The sequence below is a fragment of the Muntiacus reevesi genome, chromosome 2, assembly GCF_963930625.1.
Source record: "Muntiacus reevesi chromosome 2, mMunRee1.1, whole genome shotgun sequence".
In the NCBI taxonomy this organism is placed as follows: Eukaryota; Metazoa; Chordata; class Mammalia; order Artiodactyla; family Cervidae; genus Muntiacus; species Muntiacus reevesi.
In genome coordinates this window covers 199,568,073-199,585,973 of record NC_089250.1, presented here as the reverse complement: position 1 = coordinate 199,585,973, position 17,901 = coordinate 199,568,073, and the positions used below count along the sequence as shown (strand labels likewise).

Here is a 17,901-nt window from a genome sequence, read left to right as displayed (position 1 = left end):
TTACAAAAATATTTAATGCAGTATACAGTATGAGTCCATTAAAAAAAACTGCTATGTATATAAGTGCAAGAAGAAAAGACTAAGGGACTTCCTGGCTATCCAGTGGTTAGGACTTTGCACTTACACTGCTGAGGATATTGGTTCGATCCCTGGTCGGAGAACTAAGATCTGTTAAGCTCTGTGGTGAGGCCAGAAAAAAAGACTGGAACGTTCATCACCACTGTTAGTCGGTGTATCCACTTTGAAAACAGTTTGGCATTTTCTAATAAGAGTGACAGTTTGCATACCCTCAGCCTATCAGGCTTACTCCCAGATGTACATCCTAGAACGTCTTCCATAGGTGCCCCCATATATATCTGTAAGGGTATTTGTGGTGACTTAGTACTAGCCACAAACTGGAAGCAACCCAAATATCCATCAACAACCAGTGGACACCTACATTATGGTGCAGTCATGGGATGAAATAGTATGCAGTATTAAAGTTGAACAAGCTACAGCAATACATATAATGACATGAACGATTCTTACAAACATATCAAGCCAAAGAGGTAAGACAGAGTGTGTATAGCCAAAGCGCGAAGGCTTGCTGGGGGATGCGTACCTGGGGGAGGCTGCAGAGCATCGTACCCGCGATCCTGCTACGTGTGATTGGAGAGGCGTGTGGGAGGTTTCAGGTCCTGGCAGAGGCCTTTGTCTTGAACATAGAACTCATTGCACTGCATTGGCTTTGTGGTTGTTCTGTAAGACGTGTATTTTTTTTATATGTAATTTTTTTTTTATTCTACCACATGTATGATATATCTCATGACTTGTACAAGAAGAAAACCAAAGATTAGACCCTAGGAGTATAAATTGGTAAAGATTGTCTGGAGGGTCATTTCCATCAACAGCTAAAGGACACCCATCCTTTTTGATCCAACAGCTCTTCTGCATGCCCGTCCTAGAGGGATCCATGTTTGTATGCCCACCAAGGTGCATATGAGGCAGTTCAGTACACAAAATTAGAAAACCCAAATGTCTATTACTCAGGGAGTAGATAAATATATTGTGATGTATCCATAATGTTGAAAATTTCTTTTTGATTTTCTTTATGAGAGGTAGAACTGTTTGTACTTAGAGATAAGGTCTTCAAAAATACGGATTTTATATATTGTTAAGACAGAAAAGATCTTTTATTGTTAAGATCTGTTATTGTTAAGACAAAAAAGCAGGTACAAAATAATACATACAGTATTATTTATGTTTTGAAAATACCCCACCTCACCAGAAATGTCTATTTCTCATGCATGTTTGCATATAAAAGTATTGAATATGGATCTGGCAGAATATGAACCAAACTCTCTTCCCTTGTGGTTTGGTGAATTTCTTTAGTATTATGTTTAGATTCCTTTCTAATTATCTTTTGTGTATCTACTGTAGGTTTTTGTTTTGTGGTTGCCATGAGGTTCACATATATTTGTGTGCGTGTGTGTGTGTGTATACATACACACTCACATACTTCAGTATATTTTAAATTGGTGGAAACTTAAACTTGAATGCATTTTAAAAAACTCTACATTTTTACCTCCCCTATCACATTAAATTTTTTATGTCATATTTTTAATCTTTTTGAGTATCCCTTAGCTAATTTTTAAAGTTAATTTTACTACTTTTGTGTTTAACTTTCATACTAGCATCTACTGCCTTTACTATATATTTACCTTTTACCAGAGAGATTTTTATTTCATGTTTTCTCATTATTAGTGCCTTTTCTTTTCAGCTTAAAGAAGACCCTTTAATATTTCTTGTAAGGCTGGTTTAGTAGTGATGAACTCCTTTAACTGTTACTTGTCTTGAAAACTTTTCATCTCTGTTTCGGTTCTGAATGATAGCCTTGCCTGATAGACTGTTCTTGGTTGGAAGTTTTTTCCTTTCAGCACTTTGAATATAACATGCCAGCCCCTCTGGCTTGAAGAGTTTCTATTGAAATATCAGCTGATAAAAAAAAATTAGCTGATAATCTTATGGGGTTTCCTTGCACATAGCAAGGTTGTTTTTGTTTTTTTTTTCCCCCATTGCATTTAAGATTCTCTCTTTAACTTTTGACATTTCACTTGTGAAGTCTGTTGGTGTGCTTCTCTTTGGGTTCATCTTATTTGGAACTCAGTCTGTCCTGGATCTTGATTTCTGTTTCCTTCCTCAGGTTAGGGAAGTTTTCAGCCATTAGTTCTTCAAATAAATTTTCTGCTCATTTCTCTCTTCTCCATTTGGAACCCATATAATGCAAACCTTATTCTACTCGATGTTGTCCAAGAAGTCTCTTAAGTTATTCTCACTTTTTAAAATTCTTCTTTCTTTTTGCTGATCTGTTTGAATGAGTTCCACTGCTCTGTCTTCTAGGTTAGTGATGCGTTCTTCTAGTTCATCTAGTCTGCTGTTGAATCCCACTAATGTATTTTTCAGTTCATATTCTTGGGCTCTATTATTTCTGTTTGGTACTTTCTTATATTTTCTCTCTTTTTGTTGATATTCTCACTGTTCATCCATTCTTTGCCCAAGTTGGGTGACCATCTTTGCGACCATGAGTTTGAACTCTTTCAGGTAGATGACTTATCTCTGTTTCATTAAGGCATTTTTCTCAGGTTTGGTCTCTTTCATTTGGAAACTATTCCTGTTTCCTCATTTTGCTTGACTCTCTGTGCTGGCCTCTGTGTAACAAGCGAAAGAGCCCCCTCTCCCAGGCTTGAAGGAATGGCTTTGTGTAGGAAATGAACCTTATCTTTCAGCTTCGCCCTAGCTCTCGGTTGTCTCTTACACCTTTATGATTGTCCAGGAAGCCTGATTTTTTTCTTGATGGGTCCCAGAATGTGCCAAGACCTCTCTGTTCCTAAGGGGCCGATTACATTGAGCACCCAGATTCAGGCTGATTGGAAGCCAGATCTGCAGGTAAGAGCTTTTAAAGTATGCAGGGGCTGCGGTCACAGTCCCTGCTGACCTCCAGACTGGGAGATCTGGTCTGGAGGTGTCTCATGGGCGACATCTGCAAGAATGGGGCCTTCAGAGGAGTGTGGAAGCTCCTTGCTGAGAGGCACCAGTGAGCCGGGGTGAAGCCAAGGGAAGGTGCAAGAGTGATGTCTCCCTGCCTGCTTCCCCTGAGGGCACCTCTGTAGCCCTTAGGTGTGTGGCAAACCTGAGGCCAATCCCGCAGGTTGAAGCTTCAGGACAATTAAACGGGCCTTTTCCACACGCAGACGGGTTGTGTTTCAGTCTCTTATGTGGTGTCCTGGGTGTGGTATCCTGTGAGAATACCACAGACTTTTCTGATAGAAAAATGTTCAGCATTTTCTGAGAAAAAAAACTCAGTGTTTTCTGATGGAACAAGGACTTTTTGTCATAATGCGTCAGAATCTACGCCTTAGAGTTGATGTGTTTTGTATTAGTGTCACAGCATAAAAGCATATTGCAAGGCTTAAGGATTCAAGGTCTCTTTATAGAATTATCATTGCTCTATAATGAATGAAAGCCACCGTGCTTGTGTTTTGATTGGACATCCCTTTGGTGTCAGCGGTTTGAAAGTCAGTGATATTTGCAACTGAAATTCACATCCATAGACTTATTATATACAGCCTTGGAACTTTGTTTTTAAGTGACACTATGCATACAGACTTCATTTCTTTTTCTATCAAGAAATGTACTTAATTCTCCTTGTTATCCTTGACTCTTTAAGGGCCGTGCTGTAATGAGAATATGTTCTTTCTTACTGTTAAACTCTAATCGCATATACTTTCTAAGACAGTCCCCTGGACCCTATAAATGTGAAATTTGATGTAATAACTGCTAATAAAATTATACTGAAACAGTAAAAAAACAAAAGTTAAAATGTTAAAATGACTTTCTGATTGTTATGGTCCTGCACGGCCCAGGAGCACAAGCCCCTCTGATCATCAGAGTCAGGCAACCGAGGCGTTCCCTGTGGGGAGCCAGCGTTGGCAAGGTTGGGAAGGAGCACGGGGGACGAGGCATTTCTGCTTTCAGTGGTGCAGGAGGAGGGCGCGGGGGGCCCACACCCTCAGCTTTCAGGAGGCCGTGCCTCCGCATGCCCCTCTGCACCCCGAGGGAGGGGGAGAGTGCAGAATGGCGTTTTCCAGCACCTCTCCCGCCCCAGGATAACCCTGGATACTCCCGGCCCCTCTGGCTGAAGCTTTAAGACTAGCAAGTGAATTTCCTCCGTGTGTAATCTGGTCACCTCTCAAACTGCTGCCTTTGCTCTGGTTCCCAGGATGAGTCTCTGTGTTCGAGCTCCTCAACAGGAGTATCTCAGATCCCCACAGCACCCCGGGTCCCACTGGTTTCAGAGCTGGATGTTTTGGGGACCTCGTCTGACTGGTGTGGGTCCCAGGGTTGGAGCACTGGATGTGGGGCACAGACAGACCCTTCGCTCCTCAGGGAGGGGCTCTGCCCGTGAGATCCCTCCCTGCTGTGTGGGGGTTTTGGTGAGGCTGTGTCTCTGCCTCTCCAGGGGGAAGAGGTGAGTTCAGGGTCTTCATGTGTCACCATCTTGATCCAAGGGCTGTAAGTGATTTTTATTTTCATCTAATGGCTAATATACTTTTTTTTTTTTTTTTAAAGAGGATGATCTCTTGTTGCCTTCCCCTTTTATTTTTTAATTAAAAAAGTATTTTATTTACTTATTTATTTCTAGCTGCGCAGCATCTTTATTGCTGCATGCAGGCTTTCTCTAGTTGCAGTGAGCAGGGGCTACTCTGTAGCTTCGGTGCTCCAGCTTATCACTGGGAGGGGCTTCTTGCAGAGTGCAGGTTCTAGAGTATGCACAGGCTTAGTTGCCCTGTGGCATGTGGAATCTTCCCAGATCAGGGATTGAACTGTGTCCCCTGTATGGGCAGGCAGAGTCTTAACCACTGGACCACTGGAGCAGTCAACTCATATGCTTTTTAAGTTTAAAAAAATGTTAGGGGCTTCCCTGGTGGTCCAGTGGTTAAGAATCTGCCTTGCAATGCAAAGGATGCTGGTTTGACCCCCGGTCTGGGAAGATCCCACATGCCTCAGGGCAGCTGAGCCCGTGTGCCACAGCTACTGAAGCCTGTGTGCCCTAGAGCCTGTGCTCCTCACCAAGAGAAGCCGCTGCAGTGAGAAGCCCGAGCATCGCAGCTCGAGAGTGGACCCCGCTACCTGCAAATGAAGAAAGCCTGTGCAGCGACAGAGACAAGGCACCACCAAAAATAAATAAGTGTTTCGCTTTAAAATGCTCCCAATAGAAAACAAAAAAAAGAAAACCTTAAAAAAATGTTTAAACTATTTTTCATGGAACTTTACACACACACACATCATGAGAATAGCATAATGAAACCCCAGACACTTACCACCTGGGTTTAAGAATGGCTTCTTGTTTCATATATTCTGCTTACATTTTTTGCTAGAGTATTTAAATCAAATCCCAGGCATCATGTTACTTCATCCAGAAATACTTCATTTTGTATCTTTTACTGATAAGGTTAAATTCGGGATCAGATTCTTTGCCAAGAGAATGTAGTGTTGTATTTATTGTGTGTTGCGTTATGTGAGAAAGAGCGTAATATCTTGTTGTTTCACTGCAGAGACACATATAGAGATTTAGTGAGTATGTGGTGGTTTCCATTCGCTCCCTTGTTTATTAATTGTTTACCATGTGCTTGGCTCCGGGTTGAACATTGTTAAGAAGGAAAAAAACCTTCCAGCCATAAAGTAACACTGTAACAATGGTTGAAAACATAACAAAAAAAAGAAGCTGACCTGGGTAATTTTTTGTTTTTAATCTTTCATCCAGTATGTTATTATGAAAATTTTCAAGCATACAAAAAATTGGAAAGAGTTACCCAGTGCACTAGCATTCTAGTCCTCATATTTTTTCTTTTTTAAAGATTTTATTGAGGTACAGTTGATTTACAGTGTTGTGTTAGTTTCTCATGTACAGCAAACTAATTCAGTTATACATATATATAAATTCTTTTTCATATTCTTTTCCAGCATTTTAACAGTGAAAGTTTTATGAAGCAGATGGTTAAACCGCCAATAGGAACTTTTTGGCTTAGATGTGGGCTTCCCTGGTGGTTCAGATGGTAAATGCGGGAGACCTGGGTTCTATATCTGGGTCCTATCCCTGGGTCAGGAAGATCCCCTAAATAAGGGAATGGGTATCCACTCCCGTATTCTTGCCTGGAGAATTCCACGGACAGAAGAGCCTGGCAGGCTATAGGCTTAGATAATATGATAAGTAGGAGGGAGATTTAAAAATCGTTCCCATGAGGAAGTTGAACTTCAGGAACTGTGAAGTGATGTGTCCACCCAGTGTGCTAGAGCAGACACTTGCAAGAAGGTTGCAGGCTCCCTGTGTCATGGTCCTCTTCCTTGGTGGAGGTACCTGTTTTGGCCACAGGGAATTGGGAGGTCTTTGGAGGCAGCTGGAGCTGCCGTGGAGTCATGATTCTGGGCAGAGGAGGCAAGTGCTGCCCAGGTGTGGGTGCCGGGCCCTAGGAGGCTGCCCCACTGTAACCCTGACCTGGGTTACAGACAGGGGAGTCAGCTCCTGGTCTGCTAGTCAGGCTCTGGGCAGGTCATCTGATGGGCAGGCGCAGAACTCCCCCTGGTCTGTGTGGCTGCATCGGCCCCCAGTCTTTGAGACCGCTAAGGGTGTCCCACCTCACCTGACTGCTTTCTTTTCTGAATCCTCACTGTACTGAGTCAATACCAGTTGACCTAAGATGTACCTGTCTTCTGTTTCCTGTGTTGCCCACTGAGACCGCAGCTTTGTGTATACATGCGGCACCTATCATGGCCCTGGTCGCCCGGAACAGCCCTATACAAGCTGGTGAAAGTGAACGTGTTAGTCACTCAGTCGTGTCTGATTCTTTGCAACCCCATGGACTGCCACCCTTCAGGCTCCTCTCTCCATGGAATTCTCCAGGCAAGAATACTAGTGTGGGTTACCATTTCCCTCTCCAGGGGAGCTTCCCGACCCTGGGATCAAACCTGGATCTCCTGCATTGCCTGCAGATTCTGTACCGTCTGAGCCACGGGGAAACCTGTGCAAGCTGTCAGTGGCCAGTTTTTCCTGACCAGGCTCTGCTTCTTTGATGACAACCGTCTTTCCCTCTCCAGGGGACGAGCTGCCCGAGCTGGACAACATGGCCGACAACTGGCTGGGCTCCATCGCCAGAGCCACAATGCAGACCTACTGTGATGCCATCCTGCAGATCCCCGAGCTCACCCCACACTCCACCAAGCAGCTGGCCACTGACATCGGTGGGTCCCCGCGGCAGGCGGGGGAGGGCCAGCTCTCCAGGAGGGTCGCCCCAGGTCTCCTCTCAGCTTCAGCTCGGGGTTGGTCTAGGAAACTTTGTTAAAAATGCAGATTCTCCAGTCCCCGCCCCCAGAGGTTCTGACGTGACGAGTCTGGGTGGAAGCCTGGGCACCAGTAGTTTGCCAGATGTCCCCGGGGATTCTCATAGCTGCCAGGGCCGAGAGCCGTTCAGGGGTGCCTTGGTGAGACAGGGTGGGATGGGTGAGGCAGACTGGTGTGATGCCGCCCTGCCTTGCCTTGCCTTGCCTTCTGCTCGTCCATATAATCATCATCCCAACTGACGTTGATTTAAGCGCTCACTACGCGCAGGCATGCAGGTGCTGAGCCAAGCTCTCGCGCCCATTGTCTTATGCAATCTTCAAAACTCCCCTGTGAGGTCGGCGCTCCTGCCTTCAGCGCTCTGATAAGGAAACGGGGCACAGAGCACTTGCGTCACAAGGCCACCTCGCTGGGGTCGCCCTGCGGTCTCCACCCCAAGTGCCTGCCTGATTCCCAGGTCAGGGGGCGTGTGCCCGTCTCCTCCCGCTGGCTCACATTGCTGGAGGTGATGCCGCCCTGGGGGGAGGTGCTCTGAGGTTGGGGTGCTGCTGGCAGACGGTTGGAGCGTCTCCCCAGCTTCTTGGTATCATTCCAGTGACTTGCCGGCTCTTTCGCTGGAGGCAGCTCTTGGAGCAGTCAAGGGAGTGGGTGGTGGGAGCCTTGAAGAGTAGCAGCCTGGGGACCCAGTCAGGGCTTTGACCCGAGTGAGCACAGGGCCAAGCCAGCCTCTGGTTTTGCCGAAGCAGAAATAGAAGTGAGATGCTTTTCTCCGGATTTCGGGGCAGTGAGCGATGGAGCCAGGCCTCCAACCCAGCTGCGTGACTCCCCACGCGGTGCTCATTCGTGGCCAGCTCTCAGTAGTTACAGAGCAGCGGCCAGCTGTCGTCCTGTCACGGGGCACGTGTTCAGAGAAGAGATGAAGAGGTTCCCATGTTCATCGGTGGTCCCTGTTAGTACAGGCGGGAGCAGAGGGGAGAACCAGCAGAACTAGTGAGTGAGATTTGGGGGCGGCCCCTAGAGTCCACTTGTCCACACGTCGCCTTCCCCCACTGTCCGGCTCCCATCCAGATCCACCTGTTCACTCGCTCAGCAGTGACTGAGCATCTGTTGCATGACAGCCGTCGTGCTAGGAGATGGGATAGAACCAGAGAGGTCTGGACAGTTTCTGTGCTCACTGAGCTTCCACCATGAGGGAGTGAGTGGGCTCAGGGCCCAGGAAGCTTCCTGGTGGTATCACAGTAGGGAGCCGTGAGATCTGTGGCAGTGCAGGGACACCTTAAAAACACAAAGTTAAGCATTGAAACAAAAGCACTCTTGCTGTCTGGACAGAAGATGTTGTGGTCGATCGTGGGCTGCCGCTTCGCAGGTCCTGGCCTGCAGTTGAGGGGAGCCCACAGTTTTATGGGTGCACATGGGCCGGAGGCAGGTGCCTGACTGGTTGGTGGTGCCCTTCCTGGGAAGTGGCTTGTCTGAGGGGGCCGTGGGGTCGGGCAGCCAGGACAGAGCAGGCACCATCTACAGGCTGTGCCCTGAGCCGGGTCTCGGAAGGAAGACCCGGGGAAGATAGAGCCATGCTGGAGCACCAGCCTATCAGAGAGGAGAGATTGACGCAGGCGGTGATCAGAAAGTAGGGAGGAACTTGCTGGGTGATGTGTCTCCCAGCCCCTGGGAGCAGGAAGAGAGGGAGGAGCTGGAGAGCGCTGGCCGCGCTGCCCAGGAAGGAGGAACGGAAAGAACGCCCAGTTATCGACCACCTGCGTCACATGGGGTGTGTTCACGGTCCTTGTTCCACTTCACCCACTGAGCGATGCTGCCCGAGGGTACTGACTGCCTCCATGGGTGGAAGCGGAGACACGAGAGGTCAGAGGAGTCACTGAGGTCACCCCGGCCTTGGAAACCCTTTCTTATCCACTCTGCCTGTGCTGCCTGAGCTTGCCTGCCAGTTAGGATGGGGGGCGCTGCTTTTCAGAAGGACAGGCCCCTCACACCCTGTCTTGGAGACTCATCGACTGGGCCTGGGGGTGGGCTTGGGAATCTGTCTTCACTTGTACCCCAAGGGGTTATATCTGGAATGTGTGGAAACCACATTACACCAGGGATTGCCCCCAGCACCAGCTGCATGCCGCCTGTACGGGCTCTGCAGGAGCTGCTTAGATAAACCCTGTGTCTCCTGACCCCTTGGGTTTTCTGTGTGGTCAGTGGGGGCCACTGGGGAGCAGGGCTGGGAACCCAGGAGTTCTCAGGGTAGCGTTTCAACTGAGGTCGGCTGATGGGGCTGCAGAGATGAGTGTGTAGTGGCGATGTTGGCAACTCCTTCATTCATTTAGAATTCCTAGACCTGGGCCTGGGCCAAGCTTGCAGTCATATTTGACTGTCCTGTAAAGCACCATCAGAGTGAAGGCCTGCAGGCTGAGAGCAGGCCTGGCAGCCAGCATCGGGGCATGGGGAGGGGGGTGGGAATGGCTTGGGGCGACCTCTTACTCCGGGGAGGCCCTCAGGGCTTGTCCGCTTGGTCCTGAGTCTATTGGTCTATGTTTGTCTGCTCCCACCCCACAGACTACCTGATCAATGTGATGGATGCCCTGGGCCTGCAGCCGTCCCGCACCCTCCAGAACATCGTGATGCTCTTGAAGGCCAAGCCCGAGGACTACAGACAAGTCAGCAAAGGCCTGCCCCGTCGCCTTGCCACCACGGTGGCCGCCATGCGGAGTGTGGACTACTGACCCCTACGCCCCCGGCTGACAAGAGGGTCAGGGCCACAGGACTCTCCAGAATGGACTTGCTCTAAAAATCCACCTGGGATTGGGCAGAACTTGTTTCAAAAGGACTTGGTTCATTTGTATAATAAAAAAAAAGGCTATAAATTAGAGGTTAATTATTTATTAGGAATTTTCAGATAATTTTTTTTAAATGATTCCATCCTGAAAGTGCAATTAATAAATACTGTGAAATGAAAGAAGGCCGTTTTCTTTCCGTCTTTACTCAGTGAATATTTGGGTGCTTCCCTTGTGTTGTGCTGTCCACACTGGGGATTCAGCTGTGAAGGAGGTCAAAGCGGGAAGGGAGAGAGAATTGGCAGGTAAACTGCCCAAGGTCTGGCTTCCCTGGTGGCTCAGAATGGTAAAGAATCTGCCTGCAATGTGGGAGACCCAGGATTCGATCCCTGGGTTGGGAAGATGCTCTGGAGAAGGGCATGGCAATTCACTCCAATATTCTTGCCTGTGGAATTCCATGGACAGAGGAGCCTGGTGATCTAAGTCACAAAGAGTCATCCTTGATTGAGCGACTGACACTTTCACTTTCCTTTCCGACTAAGATCATCCCAGATGTTAGTGCTGGAGGCCCAGGGGGCGTCAGGTGGCAGTGGCCTGGGAAAAACTGGGCGGGCAACCCCGGGACCTAAAGGATGAGGGTTGTGCGTGGTGACGAGCTCTGGAGGAGTGCTCAGGCTGAGGGCAAAGGCGGACCAGGCCCTGGGCATGTCCACGGTTGGCAATGGGAAGTGGGAAACTGGAGATAAGGTCAGGGAGGAAAGGGGCAGATCACAGCAGGTCCTGCAAGCCATGCTAAGGACTTTGACTTTCTCTTTTTTAAAAAGCTCACCAGGTGATGTAGATTCTGTCAGGTTTTTTTCCTTTTTTTTTTTTAATTAACTTTTGACTGAAAATCCCCGTTGCTGCATGCGGGCTTTTCTCCAGTTGCAGTAGGCGGCGGGTACTCTTCGTTGCAATACTCAGGCTTCTCACTGCGGTGGCGTCTCTTGTTGCAGAGCACAGGCTCTAGACCACGGGGCTTTAGTAGTTGCTGCACGTAGGTTCAGTAGTGGTGGTTGCTGGGTTTTCAAGCACAGCCTCAGTTGTGGCTCGCAGGCTTAGTTGCTATGTGGCATGTGGGATCTTCCTGGCTCAGGGATTGAACTCGAGTCTTCTGCACTGGAAGGCAGATTCTTTACCACTGAGCCACCAGGAAGCCCTCTATCAGGTTTTTTTTTTTTTTTTTCTTGTCAATAGCTTCTATATCTGTTAAGATTTTAGTTCTCTATAAGTAACAGAATAATGTAATTTGAGTGACTTAAATAAGAATTGATTTTCGCTAGTAACAGAGTCAAATGGTGGTGGCTATGGGCAGCAAAGGTCCATCTGGTCAAGGCTATGGTTTTTCCAGTGGTCATGTATGGATGTGAGAGTTGGACTGTGAAGAAAGCTGAATGCCGGAAAATTGATGCTTTTGAATTATGGTGTTGGAGAAGACTCTTGAGAGTCCCTAGGACTGCAAGGAGATCCAACCAGTCCATCCTAAAGGAGGTCAGTCCTGGGTGTTCATTGGAAGGACTGATGCTGAAGCTGAAATTCCAGTACTTTGGCCACCTCATGCGAAGAGTTGACTCATTGGAAAAGACCCTGATGCTGGGAGGGATTGGGGGCAGGAGGAGAAGGGGACGACAGATGATGAGATGGCTGGATGGCATCACCAACTCAATGGACATGAGTTTGAGTAAACTCCGGGAGTTGGTGATGGATAGGGAGGCCTGGCGTGCTGCAATTAATGGGGTCGCAAAGAGTCAGACACGACTGAGCGACTGAACTGAACTGAACTGATGGGCACTGATTTAGCGGCTGGACCGAGTAAGGACCAGCCTGTCTGTGATCTTGACGTTCCCCTACAGGCCTGGTGCCTCATCCTCCCACAACTAGGCACAGCATCTGCATTCAGAGTGGAAGGAGGCAGAGAGGGGGTGGTTGAGCAGCAGTTCTATCCCTTCCACTGGGGAGGCAGAGGCCTTCCCAGAGCCCCACCCGTGACTTCCTCCCAGGCTTCATGGCCATTTTGGGTCACCAGGCATCTCCCCAGCTGCAAGCAAGGCTGGGAGCACAGGAGCAGGACTGACGTCTGCCAGGCAGGACAGCTCGGTTGTGGGGCGTCCTGTGCGCTGTGGGGTGTTGAGCAGCATCACTGGCCTCCACCCACTGGATGCCCTAGTTGTGACAACCAACAGTGTCTCCATACATGGTTCAGGAGACAAAACCACCTCTGGTAGAGAAACCCTGGCTTAGACCATGCAGCATTTCTTGCTGCCTGAACAAATGGGGAGAAGGGGAGGCTGCCGAGTCTCTCACAGGCTCCTTTTGAAGTGAACTGCACCGTGTTCTGAGCCTGGGTGGGCTTTCCTTGTCTCCTAGCCATTGCCTCACATTCCCGTGGAGCCCGGGAATATTTCAGACACAAAGGAACTGCGGGTTGAAGAGATCTAAGGGGCTTGCCCAGAGTCACTCAGCGGCCATGTGCAGGGCTGGGAGCCCAGAGGCGTCAGCTCCACCTAATCCCACCCAGGTCAGCCTGCCCGTGCCAGCCCCCTGGGAGGGGCACTGCTGTGACCTCAGCCTCTGAAACAGCCCCACCAGGCTGCCAGGGCCGGGTCTCCCTCTGGGTCTGTCTCCTGGGGATTCCCACACCTTCTGTTCCCCACATGGTTGGAAACAGTTTGGCTGGCCCTGAAAGAGCATCAGCTGCAAGCTCGCACCAAGAAAAATATTTTGGTTTCTCACGTGGTGGATCACAGGGATCGAGCCTGGCTCCTCCCTCGAAGTGGGAGCTGGAGACCTGGAAGGTGCAAAGTGCTGCTTTGAAGTGGAAACCTCTTTGCAGGGACCTCTGCCAGTGTCGGTTAGCGCCGCTAAGACAGGCTCGGGCTTGGCTCCAGCTTTGCCACCATCCAGCTGTGTGACCTTGGGAAAGTCATTCACCTCTCTGAGCCTTGTTTCCAAATCTGGAAAACAAGGGTCAGAATGGTACCTAACTCATAGGGTTATTTGAAGAGTGCTTAAGATGAGATGAAGAGCTTCCCTGGTGGCTCAGAAGTAAAGAATCGGCCTGCAATGCGGGAGACCCAGGTTTGATGCCTGGGTGGGGAAGATCCTCCGGAGAAGGGAATGGCAACCCACTCCAGAATTCTTGCCTAGGGAATTTCATGGACAGAGGAGCCTGGCGGGCTGCTGTCCATGAGGTCCTGAAGAGACGTGACTGAATGACTAAAACTAACAGCACAGGGTAGGTGTATAATAGATGCTAATTCCATAGTTCTCCAGCATCTGTAATTTACTTTCCCACTGGGGATAGTGGTAGGAATTACAGAATGCTATTCCTGTGTAATTTTGGAACTGCTTGACTAATTTTTCAGGCTCTGAAGGGCTAGAATAGGATAGCCCTTCTCCCTTCTAGATCCGGAGGGGAGCGTAATGCCCGTCGGCTGACTCAGAGCCTGCTTTCAGAGGTGGGGCCATCATCCATCTTTACTCCAGCCCTCAGTACTCCCCAGGAGAGGGTAGCACCTGATGCCCATGTCAGCCTGGTCCTTTTCTACAAGCATCTCTGGGGGCTGGAAGCTCCTCCCACTCTTGCTTCCACGCGTCTCTGAGCAAAACCTTTCACAGGAGTCTGTAAGGGACTATCTGCCATAGACCCCCACCCTGGGCAGGCCAGGTAGCATCTCCCATCCTCAGTTGCAGTGATTGGTTCAGGATTAGCATGTGGCCCAGGCTGATCCAAATGAGCCTCATTCTCAAAATTTTTGCTAGGAAAAGTTTTCTTCCTATTGTGTTGCTGAGCTGAGGGACTGAGTCTGGGACTAAAAGGGAAAGAAAAGCTCATGGAGAGAAACTATGTAAAACAGATGTCAACACAGAAGGTAATAAAGCCAGTAGTTGGAGAAATCGCTAGATTGAGGTAAACCCCTGGATACAGCCTTGCCTGAAATCCCTGGACTTTAATTACAAGAACCAATGAATTCTCTCTTTAGCTCAAGTTCAAATTAACTTGTGACCAAAAGGCTGGTAAAAGGAGTTAGATAATAATCATTGCTCTGTCCCATAGCGTCAGATGAGATAATAACTATGAAAGCCCTGGGCTCCTCTGAGGAACTACTGTTCTAATGATCACTGGTATTCTCATAGCAGCAACAGGATGAGGCTGGAGTCTTGCCCTTGTCACTTAGGGTAATAGCAATCTAGTCTAGTAACTTACCTCTCCAAGCCTCAATTTATTTACTTATAAAATGGGATGATCATATTTCTCAGTGGTTATGAGAATTCAATGAAATAAGACTTACAAAGTATATAGTTGGCCTGGTGCCTGGCATGCGGTAAGTGTTTGATACAATACAGTCATTGTTTAAAGACAACAACAAATAATATTGAGTGTGGTGACAACTACCACTGCTAATAATAAAAGTTCTAGTCATGGTAGTAAGTGTGATAATTACCAAGAATTGTTGACTCCAGCCTGCAGACTCGGTCTGGCTCTGAGCTGGGAAACCTGGCTTCCCCCAGACCCGCCCCACTCAATCCCTAGCAATGCTGCCTTTGACTGGAGTGGCACCGCCTTCCTCCACAGGTGCCATTGTGGGCACTTAAAGGGAGCACAGCTTGTTTGCCTTTCAGGCCAAGGAGTCTGGTGTTCTAGACCAGCAGGGCTGAGACACCCTGGTCCCAGGCTTTGAAGCCAGCACTGACCCACCACCAGGGCTGGCAGCTGACAGCAGGGCCCTGCAGTGGTGAACTGTCTGCAGCTGCCAGATCCCATCCTTCATTGATAATGGCTCCTGATTCCTCTTTGGGAGGTCGACAGTATTGCCATGTTGTTGTTTAGTCACTAAGTCGTGTCTGACTCTTTTGCGATCCAATGGGCTGTAGCCCACCAGGCTATGTGCTGCCATCTTTAGCAATTAAAAACATAGGAAGCTCAGTTAAATTTGAATTTCAGAAAAACAATGATTTATTAGTATAATGTTATTGTTGTTCAGCTGCTAAGACATGTCTGACTCTTTGCAACCCCCTGGATTGCAGCATGCCAGGCCTCCCCGTCCCTCACTATCTCCCAGAGTTTGCGCAACTTCATATCCAGTGAGTTGGTGATGCTATCCAACCATCTCATCCTCTGCCGCCCTCTTCTTTTGCTTTTAATCTTTCCCAGAATCAGGGTCTTTTCCAATGAGTCGTCTGTTTGCATCAGGTGGCCAAGATATTGGAGCTTCAGCACCAATCCTTCCAATAAGTATTCAGGGTTGACTTCCTTTAGGATTGACTGGTTTGTTTTCTTGATTATACTAGTACCATATGGCCCCAATATTACATGGATGTCTACTAAAAAATTAATTTGCCTATCTAAAGTTCTAATTTCGGGCTTCCCTGGTGGTTCATTGGTTAAGAATCTGCTTGTAATGCAGGGACACCAGTTCGATCCCTGGTCTGGGAAGATCCCACACACCACAGGGCAACTAAGCTAGTGCACCACAACGACACTGCCTGTGCTCTGGAGCCCTTGAGCCACAACTACTGAAGCCTGCTCGCCCTAGACCTGATGCTCCATAACAAGAGAAGCCACTGCAATGAGAAGCCCGTGCACCATAATGAGCAGCCCTGCTTGCCAAAACTAGAGCAAGCCTGCACGCAGCAACAAAGACCCAGGCAGCCAAATTAAAAAAAAAAGTTCCAGTTTAACTTGGTGGCCTATATTTTATCTGGCACCCCTAGGAACCATGTCCCCATCACCCTCAGACCATGTGGTTCTGCGGAGGGGCCAAGGGGCCTTAGGTATTGGCAGGGTCTGATCAATTCCGGCAGCCTACCAATGGGCACACTGATTGGTTCAGAGGCAGGCATGTGGCCCACTCAGTGACCAATGAGAGCCAGCCTGGGAGCTTGCTGAGACAACTGGGAAAGAGAGGCTCTTTTCCTAGCTGGGTTTGCTAACCTGGAGATGAGTTTGCAGTTGCAAATGGCCCTTTGCTGCTATAATATAAGGCGAGCCCGCCTGGGAAGGCAGAGAGAACAGCCATCATTTGAGCTGCTGGACATGATTGTGATTAAGCCAGTTTTTAGTTTTAAGTATTTATCCCACCTTACCTCCTTCCCTTGCCCTCTCGGTTCTGGAAACCCAAAGAAATAAGTTGGACAACATTGAAAAAGGCATAAAGTCACTGTATCAGGGACGACTTGAAGGAAACTTAATCACCAGCTTGGGCCTCTCCTTAGCCATGTCTCTGTTCTCAAGTCAGCACTGATGCCCTTCTACCCCCGAGAGATGCATCAGGGCGCTCTGGATGCTCAGCCCGACAAAGAGGAAACCTAGACTCTATGTTTTCCACTTTTATTTTCCAGAACAAAACATGTGCCACCTGGCAAGACCCTGATGCCTGCTCTCCACCAACTCTGCCCTCACTCAACCCATTCACCAGGTCAGCTGAAGCAGGAGGAAAAGAAGGCTCCTTCTGGGGTCAGAGGGCACAGTGTGCCTGCCTGCCTTCATCTCTGGGGCAGACGGTGACTGTCACTGGGAGGGAAGTGGCCTGCCTCCAGGGGACAGTGCTTTGGGTCTCAGATCCCAGGCCAAGGGTCGGGTCGGGTTGAGGGTGTGGGCAGGAACACAGTTCCCATATCCATACCAGCACCGTGATCCCTCGGAGCCCTCAGCCTGGGGCTGGCCAAGAGCTGCCGGCCTCTCTGTGGAGGGACCTGGACTCTGGCCTTGGGCGATGTCTCAGCTGCTCAGGTTCGAATTCTTGACCCACAGGGAGGGGCAAGGAAGGCTCTAGATGGCATCACCCTCGCTGTCAGACTCGATGACATCCAGCGGCTGCAGGCGCAAGGAGTCGTAGTTGGGGGGTGGGGTGCCCGGGATGGGCGGGTTCTGCTCATGTGGGTAGGCCCCCGTGTCAGGGCCGGGTGTGGCTGAGTCTGGCTGGAAGCCAAAGTTGGTGTGCGCCTCCACCAGCTCGGCCACAGTGGGCGGCGGGCCCTCGTAGCGAGCCTGGGCCCGCTTCTGCCGCACGCTCTTGGCGAGGGCCACCAGCTTGATGATGGTGATCCACACGAAGTCGATGATGATCTCCCCGAACTCAATGAGGCAGAGCACCGAGCCCCCCATCCAGAAGCCGAACTGTCCACCCAGGTTCGAGAGCAGCCAGACGATCTGCAGGGAGCAGAGGGGTGAGGGCCTGGCCGGGGTGGGGGGGTTGGGCCACAGATCTCTGCCTCAAGCCCAACCTCATGGCTTCCTGAGAGGTGAGTTGGTGGCCGGAAGGGGAGAAAAGGTGATCATCTCAGCCCAGGGAAGTAATCTGGGAGTGCCTATGGGACCTTCCTGCTTCCCTGGTGGTTCAGCAGTGAAGAATCCGGCTGTCAGTATTGCATCCCAGTCCACTGGGTCACAAAAATATTGAACACGACTGAGCGACTAAACAAGTAAGTAGCGTTAGTCTCTCAGTCTTATCCGACTCTTTGCGACCCCATTGACCGTAGTCTGCCAGGCTCCTCTATCCATGGGATGTTCCAGGCAAGAATATTGGAGTGGGTTGCCAGTTCCTTCTCCAAGGGATCTTCCAGACCCAGGGATCAAACCTGGGTCTCCCGCATTGCAGGCAGATGCTTTTACCATCTGAGCCACCAGGGAAACCCATAAACGACAAGGGACCCTCCACTGGGCTCTGGACCCTCCCCACCCTCAGGCTGCAGGGTGGAGGAAGCAGGCAG

The 17,901-nt window shown here is 49.4% G+C and overlaps 2 protein-coding genes across 6 annotated transcripts in view; one reads left to right on the top strand and one right to left on the bottom strand.

Moving 5' to 3' along the window:
* COG7 (component of oligomeric golgi complex 7) overlaps positions 1–10,334 on the top strand; it is an 88,511-nt gene extending 78,177 nt beyond the window's left edge. For both annotated transcript variants that reach the window (XM_065924499.1, XM_065924498.1), the window contains 2 exons: positions 7,135–7,278; positions 9,932–10,334. In XM_065924499.1, the coding sequence (XP_065780571.1) occupies positions 7,135–7,278; positions 9,932–10,098 (311 nt within the window). In that variant the 3' untranslated portion in view covers positions 10,099–10,334. The remainder of the gene's footprint in view (positions 1–7,134; positions 7,279–9,931) is intronic.
* A 4,836-nt stretch (positions 10,335–15,170) lies between these two features.
* The window catches only part of SCNN1B (sodium channel epithelial 1 subunit beta), a 71,476-nt gene continuing 68,745 nt past the window's right edge, over positions 15,171–17,901 (bottom strand). For all 4 annotated transcript variants that reach the window (XM_065924496.1, XM_065924495.1, XM_065924493.1 and 1 more), the window contains one exon: positions 15,171–17,341. In XM_065924496.1, the coding sequence (XP_065780568.1) occupies positions 16,961–17,341 (381 nt within the window). In that variant the 3' untranslated portion in view covers positions 15,171–16,960. The remainder of the gene's footprint in view (positions 17,342–17,901) is intronic.